The sequence below is a fragment of the Salmo salar genome, chromosome 02 (assembly GCF_965601325.2).
Source record: "Salmo salar chromosome 02, fSalSal1, whole genome shotgun sequence".
NCBI classification, from domain to species: Eukaryota; Metazoa; Chordata; class Actinopteri; order Salmoniformes; family Salmonidae; genus Salmo; species Salmo salar.
This window is the reverse complement of record NC_138292.1, coordinates 20,943,293-20,956,146: the sequence shown is the minus strand read 5'-3', so window position 1 is coordinate 20,956,146 and position 12,854 is coordinate 20,943,293. Positions and strand designations below refer to the sequence as shown.

The 12,854-nt window shown below is 40.9% G+C and overlaps 1 protein-coding gene and 1 long non-coding RNA gene across 2 annotated transcripts; both read right to left on the bottom strand.

The window, feature by feature from the left end:
- Positions 1 to 43: 43 nt before the first annotated feature.
- LOC106577306 (large ribosomal subunit protein eL18) lies at positions 44 to 8,350 on the bottom strand. Its single transcript, XM_014155255.3, has 7 exons — positions 8,231 to 8,350; positions 7,409 to 7,495; positions 7,073 to 7,180; positions 4,154 to 4,252; positions 3,716 to 3,839; positions 3,345 to 3,414; positions 44 to 176 (listed from the first exon to the last, which is right to left on the bottom strand). Exons 1-7 carry the CDS (start codon positions 8,231 to 8,233, stop codon positions 101 to 103), a joined length of 567 nt encoding a protein of 188 aa, XP_014010730.2. The 5' UTR covers positions 8,234 to 8,350; the 3' UTR covers positions 44 to 100.
- A 2,681-nt stretch (positions 8,351 to 11,031) lies between these two features.
- Positions 11,032 to 12,579, bottom strand: LOC123728201 (uncharacterized). The gene is made up of 3 exons (XR_014380269.1): positions 12,131 to 12,579; positions 11,193 to 11,823; positions 11,032 to 11,083 (listed from the first exon to the last, which is right to left on the bottom strand). It is a non-coding gene; the product is annotated as an uncharacterized LOC123728201 (long non-coding RNA).
- Positions 12,580 to 12,854: the final 275 nt, after the last annotated feature.

Below are 12,854 nucleotides of genomic sequence, written 5' to 3'. Positions count from 1 at the left end.
CAACAAAGCTCTGAAAAAAAAAACAAATAGACAGAGACATTGATTCATTTTGTATCGCTATCTTTATTTGTATCAGATTCCAGGGAAAACAAAAAAGACTTTAGGCCTTGTATCCACGGCTGGATCTGCGCCCACGAGCACGCTCAAACTTCCTGCCCTTGGAGCGAATGTAGGGCCTGAGGGAGAGAAGAGATTGCCATTAATTCAGTGTTTATAAGTGTTTCAAACAACTTCCTAGATTCTGCAGATAATGCAAATCAAATGTTGATTATGTGCATTGTCCATCAACTCAATGTAAACCAAAGCAATAGTCTGGGGACAAAACTAGCAAAATACAGCTAGGCCTAATGTATTTAAAATATGCATTTTTCCTTCTCCGTTCCTTGAAGTAATCACTGATATGATAACTGGGTTGGAGAAAGTGAATCTAGTGGAACTCAGGCGTATAGATTTTTAATATTTTGTAAATAAACATTGAGTTCAACAAATTTCTCTACACCAATAAATGTTTTATTTGGATCAGAATGATCAGGATTCTGGAATCCTCCGTTTTGCAATTGAAGATCAATCTGGACGTTTTTGAAAAAATAAATAGAAAATAAAATCAGATTGATCATTCTGATCAAGATCACTGAATCCAGATGTTCAGTGCTTTGAACAGGCCTACCTACACCTCGCCATCAACTGGACAGGTTATGGCACTACCACTAAACTGTCATAGGGAACCCGAGAGGAGTAAACTAATGTATATAGTGCCATTTGTATTTATATCGTAAGATTTTCACTGTACCCTGCAATTACACCTGCAACCCCTGTAGGTGACGATTAAACACGGAATCAAAAAGGTACATGCATTTACTTGCAGGGACGCAAACTGGTGAGGGCCCAAAAACGTGACAACATTTTTGTTACTCGCGATTTTCAGCGAAGTGAAGTCGCACACGTGACTGTGCTCCCTTTTCCTTTATGGCAGTGTCTCTCAGTCTACGTGACCGCAAAGCCTAGTCAGACTGGCCTGTGCTCTTGCGAAATGTAAAGATGAATTAATCCAACGTAATAGAAGGACCATCACTGTCTGCACACCGCATCTCACCATCACGGCTAACATGTACACCCCCCCAATTTAGTTCAGATCTACATGAGTCACGTGGAAGACCTATTTTTAACCTGTTAGGGCTAGGGGGCAGTATTGACACGGCTGGATAAAAAAACATACCCGATTTAATCTGGTTACCACTCCTACCCAGTAACTAGAATATGCATATACTTATTACATATGGATAGAAAACACCTTAAATTTTCTAAAACTGTTTGAATGGTGTCTGTGAGTATAACAGAACTCATTTGGCAGGCAAAACCCTGAGACATTTTCTGACAGGAAGTGGATACCTGATGTGTTGTATTACCTTTAAACCTATCCCATTGAAAAACACAGGGGCTGAGGAATATTTTGGCACTTCCTATTGCTTCCACTAGATGTCACCAGCCTTTACAAAGTGTTTTGAGTCTTCTGGAGGGAGATCTGACCGAACAAGAGCCATGGAACGATGATGTCCCATTAGACACCTGGCGCGCGAGTTCATGTTGGGTACCCTCGTTCCAATACGTTATAAAAGAGTATGCATTCGTCCACCTTGAATATTATTAATGTTCTGGTTAAAAAAGGCCCTAATGATTTATGCTATACAACGTTTGACATGTTTGAACGAACGTAAATATATTTTTTCCCCTCGTTCATGACGAGAAGTCCGGCTGGCTTAGATCATGTGCTAACAAGACGGAGATTTTTGGACATAAATGATGAGCTTTTTTGAACAAAACTACATTCGTTATGGACCTGTGATACCTGGAAGTGACATCTGATGAAGAGAATCAAAGGTAATGGATTATTTACATAGTATTTTCGATTTTAGATCTCCCCAACATGACGTCTAGTCTGTATCGCAACGAGTATTTTTCTGGGCGCAGTGCTCAGATTATTGCAAAGTGTGATTTCCCAGTAAGGTTATTTTTAAATCTGGCAAGTTGATTGCGTTCAAGAGATGTAAATCTATAATTCTTTATATGACAATATAATATTTTACCAATGTTTTCTAATTTTAATTAGTGACGCTGACTTGACTGCCGGTTATTGGAGGGAAACGATTTCCTCAACATCAATGCCATAGTAAAACGCTGTTTTTGGATATAAATATGAACTTGATAGAACTAAAAATGCATGCATTGTCTAACAATGTCCTAGGAGTGTCATCTGATGGAGATTGTAAAAGGTTAGTGCATCATTTTAGCTGGTTTTATGGTTTTGGTGACCCTGTCTTTGAATTGACAAAACATTACACACAACTCTTGTAAATGTACTGTCCTAACATACTCTAAATTTATGCTTTCGCCGTAAAACCTTTTTGAAATCGTAAAACGTGGTTAGATTAAGGAGATGTTTATCTTTCAAAGGGTGTAAAATAGTTGTATGTTTGAAAAATTTGAATTTTGACATTTATTTGGATTCAAATTTGCCGCTCTTGAAATGCACCTGCTGTTGATGGAGTGCACCACGGGTGGCACGCTAGCGTCCCACCTAGCCCATAGAGGTTAAATCATCCCTGTATGACACGTCTCAATACAAACAAAATTGCCACATTCAGTACCGATACTGCAGTCAAATTAATTTTCAGATGTAAGAGTAGTTTAAACCTCCTCACCTTAGTTATATTGACATATCTTGGATGTAGTGCCTTTCACCTTTATAAACCCACCCTGAATGCACCCTTCCAGTGGGATCAGGATTATCGCTATCTAAAACAACCCTAATCACTACCTTTTGAGTTTTGAAAAGCGTAAAAACAAATTATCCTGATGATTAAACGTCAGATTGGATTACAAAATCCAAATCCCTATACAGAGGACCCAAATCTCATTTACCAGTTTTGAAATTCTAAATTCTAACAATTACTTCAATCCGATTGCAGTTTTTTTAACACTGGGCTCAGGGGCTAATACAGTGCAGTGCAACATATAGATTAGAACACTGCAGACAAATTGAATTTTTTTGGGTTGTTGACAATTCTACATGACAAGAGAAACATGTTTGTCCTTCTCTACACAATGCACATCTAGTATCCTCATTCTAAAGTAGGGCTCTCCACACCAAGCCCCTGTACTAACAAAACATCTTATCGAAGTTCTCAATATTCAGAAAGTGTCCTCCGTTTAAAAACATTGGTGATTTTCAGTGAAAACCAAACTGGAACGAACTTGTCAAACAATTTGGAAAACATTCTCAGTTGATAGATATTGAATGAAACCCTAGGAGAGCAGCAATCTTAAGAAAGGGGTACAATACTCACTTGGTGTGGCTGTGGGGGGTTCCACAGGCTTTTCCAAAATGCCTGTATACCTCTCTGCCCTTACGGGGTCCTGAAAGAAGGAAAACGTTTCAGACCAGAGTAACAGGGCTGTCACCACTTAGCCACAAAGCCAAAACTGCCTATGATGTAAAAATAAATGAACACAAAATTAGCTTTTTGACCTTAATTTAGGCAGATTTAGGTTAGCAGTGTGGTTAAGGTTAGATTTAAGAGAAATTGTAGAAATAGGCAGGGTTTAGCCATAATCTGACTGGCGGTGATAACAGTAACAGGACTGTAGAGCAAAGGTACAACAGAATATTCCCAGCATAACTAAACTTGAACATCGTTCAAACTAGCAGTGTTCTTACCTGACAGCAGCACGGTGCCCTGTCCTTTGGGGGCAGCCAGAGCCAGCTGGTCAAAGGTCATGACCTGACCTCCGGCCTTCAGGATCCTGCGGCGAGCGCCGTCAGTCACCTTCAGAGCGCACACCTGAGGGAAGGAAGAACAGAGCACGTTTAGCAACTCATGTTAACACCTAAATCATTTTCAGTGAAGTAGTCTAACCCTAGTCTGGAAGAGCTACCTAGTTACAGGGTGGGAAGGCTTTTGTTGTAGCCCAACACCAGATTAAAATAGTCAGGGGTTTACGGAACGGAGAGGGATCTACCTGAATTTGTCCAATAGAAACACTAGTTTTGCTCTTAAACAGTTTCCGCAATAAATACACCCCAGGTTAAACCAGGTGTGTTAGTGCTGGAGCAAAAGCCTGACCCAAACATCCAGTAAGTTAAAACAACCTTTACCTTGAGCTTGGGGATATCCTGAATTCTGACATCATCAGTGACGGTTCCCACGACAACTGCGGTTCTGTTCTCACGTCCAGGCAGTTTCATCTTACGGATCTGAAGAGGACGGCAAATAGTTCAGAAGAGGGACAACCGCCACACAGTAAAGATAAATACTAAGATGCTTTCACTTTGCTGTGTATTCATATCAATAAACCTGGAAGGACATTGTCCCCGTTTCCCAATAGCAATGGAACTTAGGCTAACGAGGGTTAATTGATGCATAGTTCCTACAAACTGGCGAATATGTAACACGAGTATCCCAAAAACACCACGCTGCGATAACGTTCACAAGTGCACGGTTGGAGCTGCCTCGATACTGATCGGAACAAAAGAAAGGCAGCGCAGCTCTCAGATTAACTTTCTTCATTCAAATCATACTGACGACAGATCAGATCCTAGAGGGATATTACCACTGTTGACGACAAATATTTAGGCAGTTTGGTCTAATCCAATAATAATGCACCAAATAAGATGTCATCATTGCACACGTTACACATGAAATATTGAGGCAAAAGCCTACAATTATAAAAATATAACTAATTGAACATCAAATCAATTTAGATGACTGAAATAGGTATATGTTTCATATGTAGCCTGTGTTTTATCCTATCCTGTGTGACCTGGCTGGACTCAAGCCTGGGGGGTACAGTTCAAACACATACAGATTATTAATATATTAGTGAAGGCTCTTTGATTTACATATATTCTTAATGTCCCAGAGACCCGCTAGAGTCTAGACTGTTGTCATAGTCCCGGAGGGCCGATGACACTCTTTCCATAGTCAACAAATCCATGACTTCCATGCTGAAGCACTGTGGTTTACACTCTCTCCAATTCAGAGGTATTGTTGGTTTTACTGATAGGAAGGCCAGTACAGTGATACGTTGCGTGGTTCTAGGTTGGATATTGTCCACTCTACTTCCTAGCAGGCACACTACAGGGCAGGCACACTACAGGGCAGGCACACTACAGGACAGACAACATATCTACCTCAGTCCAAAATCTTTTGACATCTGGACAGTTCCATAAAATATGCATTTGTGTACTAATCTCACCGCAGCCATGCCAACACAATTCTGAAAGGCTATGAGGTGTGAGGTGTAATATATAAGGCCATTTGAATAACTTTATACCTTACAGTTAGTTGGATATCAATGTTTTTCCATATTGCATCCCACTGTACTGCGGTGAGAGATACATTGGGAACAGGACTTGGCTGTAACGGAGTTGGGATGTTGCTGTTTGGGGAGGAGAGACCAACCAGCTTGTATAAGGTGGAAACAGTTCCTTTCCCATTAGCAGCACCCCTTAGTTTGTTGTCTATCACTTTTAGATCCCACATCAACACCATGAGGAAATAGATTATTGATTTAAGTTGCAAATAAGGTAGAAATGCCATATTATTTAAGCCAAACTCTGCTATCAACTCTTTAAAATGGTCGGATATCACCATCCCTTACAACCTGCCCCACCTGACTGATGTTTTGGCATAGCCAGGTAATATTTGCCAATGTCTTTCTCCCTGTAGTAAACAAGGGGTTGTTCCCTATTGGACATGAGGGATGCTTCATAGATAACCTTTTATGAAGTATCTTCGCCTCATCACATGAAAACTCAAGTGGGTTATCTTACAGTAGCACTTGGGGAAATACCATAATGATGATATAGAGATCAAATTACTATGTAACAAGACAAGTAATACATATAAACAGGAACAGCTAATCCACACTTGCTTCTTGACACGGACAGTTTATGGTTAATTATTGGTTTCCTATCTTTCCACAATAAGCCAAAAAATAAACTACACATCTTTAAACCAGTACTGAGGGAATTGTAGGGGTACAGCGGACATAAGGAACGGTAGCCTGGGGACTATGTTCTTATCACCTCTGCTTGTCCCCATAGTGCTAAAAGTTAGAACTGTCCATCTCTTAACGTCATCCCTAATGAGCTGTAGGACCCACGGTATCGTACAGCTGGGATTTGACAGTGTTAGTATGACATCATCAGCGTATAAGTTGGTTTTGAAGTCATGACCACTCAGTGATAACACTTATATCCCCCGTAGCCTGTTTTAATGCGGTCATCTCAGTTTCCATTGCAAGATTTAAAAAAAAACATTTTTTGTAACAATAAAGACATGTGCAACTTCGTATTTGTAGTCAACTTTGTTCTGAAGTTATCTGGTCAGAAACATCTTGATTCCATGTTTAGCGAAGATCTTGTGTATAAAGTAACGCAGATGGGCAAAAAAAAAGCATCCAACGACAGACACTCGGTAAATAATGAGCGGTTTCAAGTCCAATTTTATTAACGATGGTTTTGGGAAACCGCTGAGAATGTACAACGCTCCAAAGATTAACTTAGTCTTAAGATGCATTTGGGAAACTGGGCCATTACATTTAAGTAATTTAGCAGACACAGGAGCAATAAGGGCATGACAGACTTCTCACCTAGTGGGGTTTGGAACCAGCAACCTTTCGGTTACTGGCCCAATGCTCTTAAAATCGCTAGGCTACCTGCCACCCCAAATGGGACATGTTCAAGAAGCCACATGAGAGGTGGAAAGATCTCCAGCTCACTCAAAGGTACCAAATCATCAGAAGGGAAATTACCCACAACATAGGAGTCAAAGGTAAAAAGAGAATCATAACTAGAATGTTTGAGCAAGGAAGTGTCAAAAGCACCAATAAAGCATTGTAGCGCAACAGGCATAAGCAGGAGTACCAGCTGAAGTTGTCCTCCCACTTGTACTGTTGCCCTCTTAAGTCCTTGAATCTGTGAGCTTGACTGCCATTCAATTGAGTTGATTGTAGCAATTTGATTCTGTAGCAGGTTAAAAACACAGCAAAGGGAGGGATAGGTGTAACTCACCATGCGGGACACTGACATCGGAGGCCTGTGGGTCCTGCTCATGAAGAGCCTCCTGAGGACCACCTTGTTGAAGGGAGCAGTGGAGCGACGGGCCAGGAATCTGTACAGCTGTGGGGAAGAGAACATAAACATTTATTAAGTAGAAAGTATTGACTACTCAATGTAAATGTTCACAAGGGTTACTCTGAGCTATGTGCTGCATAGATTTTTACAACTAACCATAAAAGGCTGACATTAAGATGGGAAAGTCAACAACTTAGTTGTCAGACTACTTGTTTACATGACAATGCCTTAATGTGAACTTGAATCACAATGTATAAAGGTTGTGACACTTACTTTGACCAGGAGCCTCAAGTAAATATCCTGACTCTTGGGCTCCTTTCGGTGCACCTTACGGTCCTTGTTGTGTCGGATGTCGACTCCCTGTGAATAGAGATGGTTCAGGTAAATACATCCGAACTTGCCATTCACGCACTGATCAATTGAAAGCCAAATCATTAGTTACACATTGTTAATGACACTTCTGATCACTGTGCCAGGAAATGTACCTTTGCATGCTTCTGAACCCTATGCTTTATGGCTAGGCCTCAAACGATAGACCACGTCTACTAACGTTACAGTGTAACTCATACCTAAACAGCACCCAAATCATTCATACCCAACTTGAATTTGGCAGTATACCGTCAAGCATAACGTTGCAGTCTCATACACAGCTGCTAACTAGCGAGCCAGCGAAGTAGCATAGCTCACCAACACTGGTCAAACAGCACGTTTTTAATTAGGGCCATCTACCTAGTCAGGTAGCCGATACATTCTAACTTGGAAAAACCTCAAAACAAAGATATAAAAGTTACCGACATTTCTCGAACAGCAGTACCATTATTTCATTATCTTGTGTCTAAATTACACGCTGTCTTTCAGTAATTAGTGAGAATACCAGGTAGTAAGCTAGCTACTGTGACGCTAACCACCGGTAGTGAAGGACTGAACCGTATCGTTAAAACACCAAATAGTATGTCAATACCATCCGGAATTCAAACCAAAGACATCAAGGCAATTAGTTACATGGAAATGGTTGAGTTGTGCTACTGTAAAAGTGAGGATGGACTTAGATTATCAAGTCGGAGCATTAACGATGTTTTCAGAATCTGTACCTACCATCTTGGACTTGGAGTGGAAAGGAAAAAGGAAGGGTCTCTGTCTCGCGATAACCACTTCTCCACGATTACGGAGGTCACACGCGTTTTCGTTGGCTGTTTTGCTATTACTTCCTGTGTGATCATCACGTCGTCAAAAAAAATCATTATATTTCTATTTTATATTATTCTATTCGTTAATTAATTTAATCCATTCATTTGTGTATAGGCTAGTGTGACTATCTAAACAATAAAACCACTATGTGTTAAACAAATTACATTTCAAAATACAGTAGTCTATTATATTTTACCATGTGATTTACATACAATTAATAGCCAATTTTAACAAAACAGAAAATTGAACTCGCTTCTCTTCTTGTAATTTGTCAGGCTCATTATTTTTTAACTTTATAAAATATTTAAATATGTATGTTTTTGTGTCAGAATTCATAGCTCCAGCTTTGAGAAAAAAAATGCATTTGTCATATATACAGTACCAGTCAAAAGTTTGGACACACCTCCTCATTCAAGGGTTTTTCTTTATTTTTACTATTTCTACATTGTAGAATAATAGTGAAGACCTCAGAACTATGAAAAAACATATGGAATCATGTAGTAGCCAAAAAAAGTGTTGAACAAATCAAAATATATTATATATTTGAGATTCTTCAAAGTAGCCACCCTTTGCCTTGATGACAACTTTGCACACTCTTGGCATTCTCTCAACCAGCTTCATGAGGTAGTCACCTGGAATGCATTTAAATGAACAGCTGTGACTTGTTTTTATTTTTAGTTATTTATTTATTTAACCTTTATTTAACTATGTTAAAAGTTCATTTCTGGAATTTCTGTCCTTAATGCGATTGAGCCAATCAGTTGTGTTTTGACAAGGTAGGGGTGGTATACAGAAGATAGCCCTATTTGGTAAAAGACCAAGTCCATATTATGGCAAGAACAGCTCAAATAGGCAAAGAGAAATGACAGTCAATCATTACTTTAAGACATGAAGGTCAGTCAATGCGGAAGATTTCAAGAACTTTGAAAATTTCTTCAAGTGCAGTCGCAAAAACCATAAACTATGATGAAACTGGTTCTCATGAGGACCACCACAGGAAAGGAAGACCCAGAGTTACCTCTGCTGCAGACGATAAGTTCATTAGAGTTATTTGCACTTCAGATTGCAGCCCAAATAAATCCTTCACAGAGTTCAAGTAGCAGACACATCTCAACATCAACTGTTCAGAGGACAAGAAACATGAGCACAAGCAAGTCTCGTGGAAATTTGTCCTTTGGTCTGATTTTTGGTTCCAACCGCCGTGTCTTTGTGAGATGCAGAGTAGGTGAACGGATGACTTCCGCATGTGTGGTTCCCACCGTGAAGCATGGAGGAGGAGGTGGGAGGGTGTAGGGGTGCTTTGCTGGTGACACTTTCAGGGATTTATTTAGAATTCAAGGCACACTTAACCAGCATGCCTACCACAGCATTCTGCAGCGATACGCTATCCCATCTTGTTTGCCCTTAGTGGGACTATCATTTGTTTTTCAACAGGACAATGACCCAAAACACACCTCCAGGTATGTAAGGGAGAGAGTGATGGAGTGCTGCATCAGATGACCTGGCTTCCACAATCACCCAACCTCAACCCAAATGAGATGGTTTGGGATGAGTTGGACCACAGAGTGAAGGAAAAGCAGCAAACAAGTGCTCAGAAAATATGGGAACTCCTTCAAACTGGTTGACTGTTGGAAAAGCATTCCAGGTGAAGCTGGTTGAGAAAATGCCAAGAGTGTGCAAAGCTGTCTTCAAGGCAAAGGGTAGCTAATTTGAAGAATCTAAAATCTATTTTGATTTGTTCAACACTTTTTTGGTTACTACATGATTCCGTATGTGTTATTTCATAGTTTTGAGGTCTTCACTATTTTTCTACAATGTAGAAAATAGTAAAAATAAAGAAAAACCCTTGAATGAGTAGGTGTGTCCAAACTTTTGACTGGTACTGATATATATATACTGCTCAAAAAATAAAGGGAACACTTAAACAACACAATGTAACTCCAAGTCAATCACACTTCTGTGAAATCAAACTGTCCACTTAAGAAGCAACAGTGATTGACAAAAAATTTCACATGCTGTTGTGCAAATGGAATAGACAACAGGTGGAAATTATAGGCAATAAGCAAGACACCTCCAATAAAGGAGTGGTTTTGCAAGTGGAGACCACAGACCACTTCTCAGTTCCTATGCTTCCTGGCTGATGTTTTGGTCACTTTTGAATGCTGGCGGTGCTTTCACTCTAGTGGTAGCATGAGACGGAGTCTACAACCCACACAAGTGGCTCAGGTAGTGCAGCTCATCCAGGATGGCACATCAATGCGAGCTGTGGCTAGAAGGTTTGCTGTGTCTGTCAGCGTAGTGTCCAGAGCATGGAGGCGCTACCAGGAGACAGGCCAGTACATCAGGAGATGTGGAAGAGGCCGTAGGAGGGCAACAACCCAGCAGCAGGACCGCTACCTCCGCCTTTGTGCAAGGAGGAGCAGGAGGAGCACTGCCAGAGCCCTGCAGCACATAAAAGCTATTCAATTAAATAATTGTCACAATTTTCTCATCACACAACCCATCCAATAACATCCATATCAGTGAGAGGGGGGTTTGGTTTGTGTATCATCTTTCTGCTGTCTGAAATGGCACAGGAAGACTGTCCACACCAGCGTGATGCCACCCACAAACACTGTACGAGCAACTGGGGGAACCAGGGAGAAATTCAATGCGAGTGAGTGAGTGAGAGAGAATCAGCGTGTGTGTGTGTGTGTGTGTGTGCATATAATGTGTTGTTATTGTTTCTACCTGCATTGTTGACCAGTAGACCACTCCAGTCTGTCATACACAACAAAAGAGAGGGAGACAGAGAGACCATTAATGTGGTTGTGGTGACCTAGATTTTCCTCTCTTCCTTCAGCAACTAATTCATGCTCTGCATCCTTACCTTGTATGAAGTCCAGAATTTCTCCCTCCAGTTTTCCAATGGGTCCTCTTTGTTTTCTAATACACTAAGACCTTAAAAAGAGTAACTAACATTATAGAACAATATTTAAGTCTTACACATTGAAAGGTATATCACACCAACAGATACACACACACACATACGTGTAGCACTTGGGATGTGTGAAACTTACTCCTCAGCCACACACACACACACACACACACACACACACACACACACACACACACACACACACACAGCAACCAGTTGATCCAGCACTACCTTCCCTGACACCCTTTTGGCCCCTCCCCCTGGCAACATCCTCTCCAGCCCCTTCAGCCAATGGTAGTTGAAATTGGCATGGAAACAGAACCCAACAAAGGCCACTTGAGCGGTCTGGGACCAGTCAATATCAGTGTGACACTTTTAGTACCAGTGGAAATATTGGTTCCCTCCATGTTAAGCTTGGCCCCCTCTGAGTCATGGATGGTGAGTGTTCCCTTGTCTGTGTTTAATCCACCACTCTGTTTCCCTCCAAGCATGCTTTGCTGTATGAGGTCTGCGGATGCGAACAGGGTTGTGTATCCGACCACGTTGCTGATGTAGGGGTGGGTCCAGGCTCGACTCATGGTTACTGGTGAATTCAGGGGAGAAACAAAGTGTTAACATTATGGAATAAGAAAGAATAAGAAAGAAAACATTCCTAATGAATTATATTCCACTTACTTATAGGCTATTAGCGTCACAAGCTAGATTCACTGATCATTTTTTTTGGGATAAAAGTGGACATTTGATTTCGTGACACCATATTTTCTAAGGTCCCACCCAATCCTCAAAGCCAGTGGGCTATGATAGATAAATTAAACAAAATAACCTTGTTGTTTTGCCTTGTCAAATTGAGCTCTGACTCCTTGCTTTAGGCAAAGAGGGAGACAACTTACCTTACAACTTAGCTGTCTCGTCCACCGCTTGGAACACAGCAGTGGCAGAGGCACAAGATTCACACTGCTTGCTTCTGGAGGACAAGGAAGGGTGGGGTCAATGGAATTCTCAGCCAATAAGAGGAAGGTTCTCAGAGGTCAGAGAGGTCTGCTTGGCTGGTCAAAGTTCTGTCAGAGGGAGTGTGATAAGGCTTTACCTAGTAGCCTTCTTTTGCAATGAAAGCATGTGAGAAAAGCACAGATGGGGAAGGCAGGAGGGAGAGTGAATGGATACATGGAGGAAAAGAGCTAGAGGGATACAGAGTGTAGTGTTTAGAACATGAATTAGACAGATCTGATGAATAGCAGGAGTTATCATACTGGTACAATACCACCAATCAACCTAAATACAGTATTACTACAGTGCTACTACCACTATGGTTCTAAAGTAGCCTACTGTACTAGCCTATTAAATGCAGGCCCACTACATTTGACTGATGCTCTCAGATTGCGTGTGTTTATAACTGACTTTGGTGGGAGAATGGTATTACGTTTCTCAACACATTCCCATTCATTGCCACAGCCATGTGTATGTGGCAACTTGCTGCAAAACTGCCAATAGTGACAACAAAGATCCACACTCCTACTCTTTACTGCTGGGAAAAGGGTTATGGGTGATGCCACTTACCAAAGTAATGGTCCACAGTATAAGTCAGCAAATCTATACCAACAACATGCTGTTTCT

Bases quoted from the DNA above. Each gene is read 5' to 3' on its own strand.
- LOC106577306 (XM_014155255.3), bottom strand. The intron at 3,840-4,153 runs GTAAAGGTTGTT...TCCTTCCCTCAG, and splicing joins AGGATATCCCCAAGCTCAAG to GTGTGCGCTCTGAAGGTGAC. The intron at 3,415-3,715 runs GTAAGAACACTG...TCCTTCTTTCAG, and splicing joins GGGCACCGTGCTGCTGTCAG to GACCCCGTAAGGGCAGAGAG.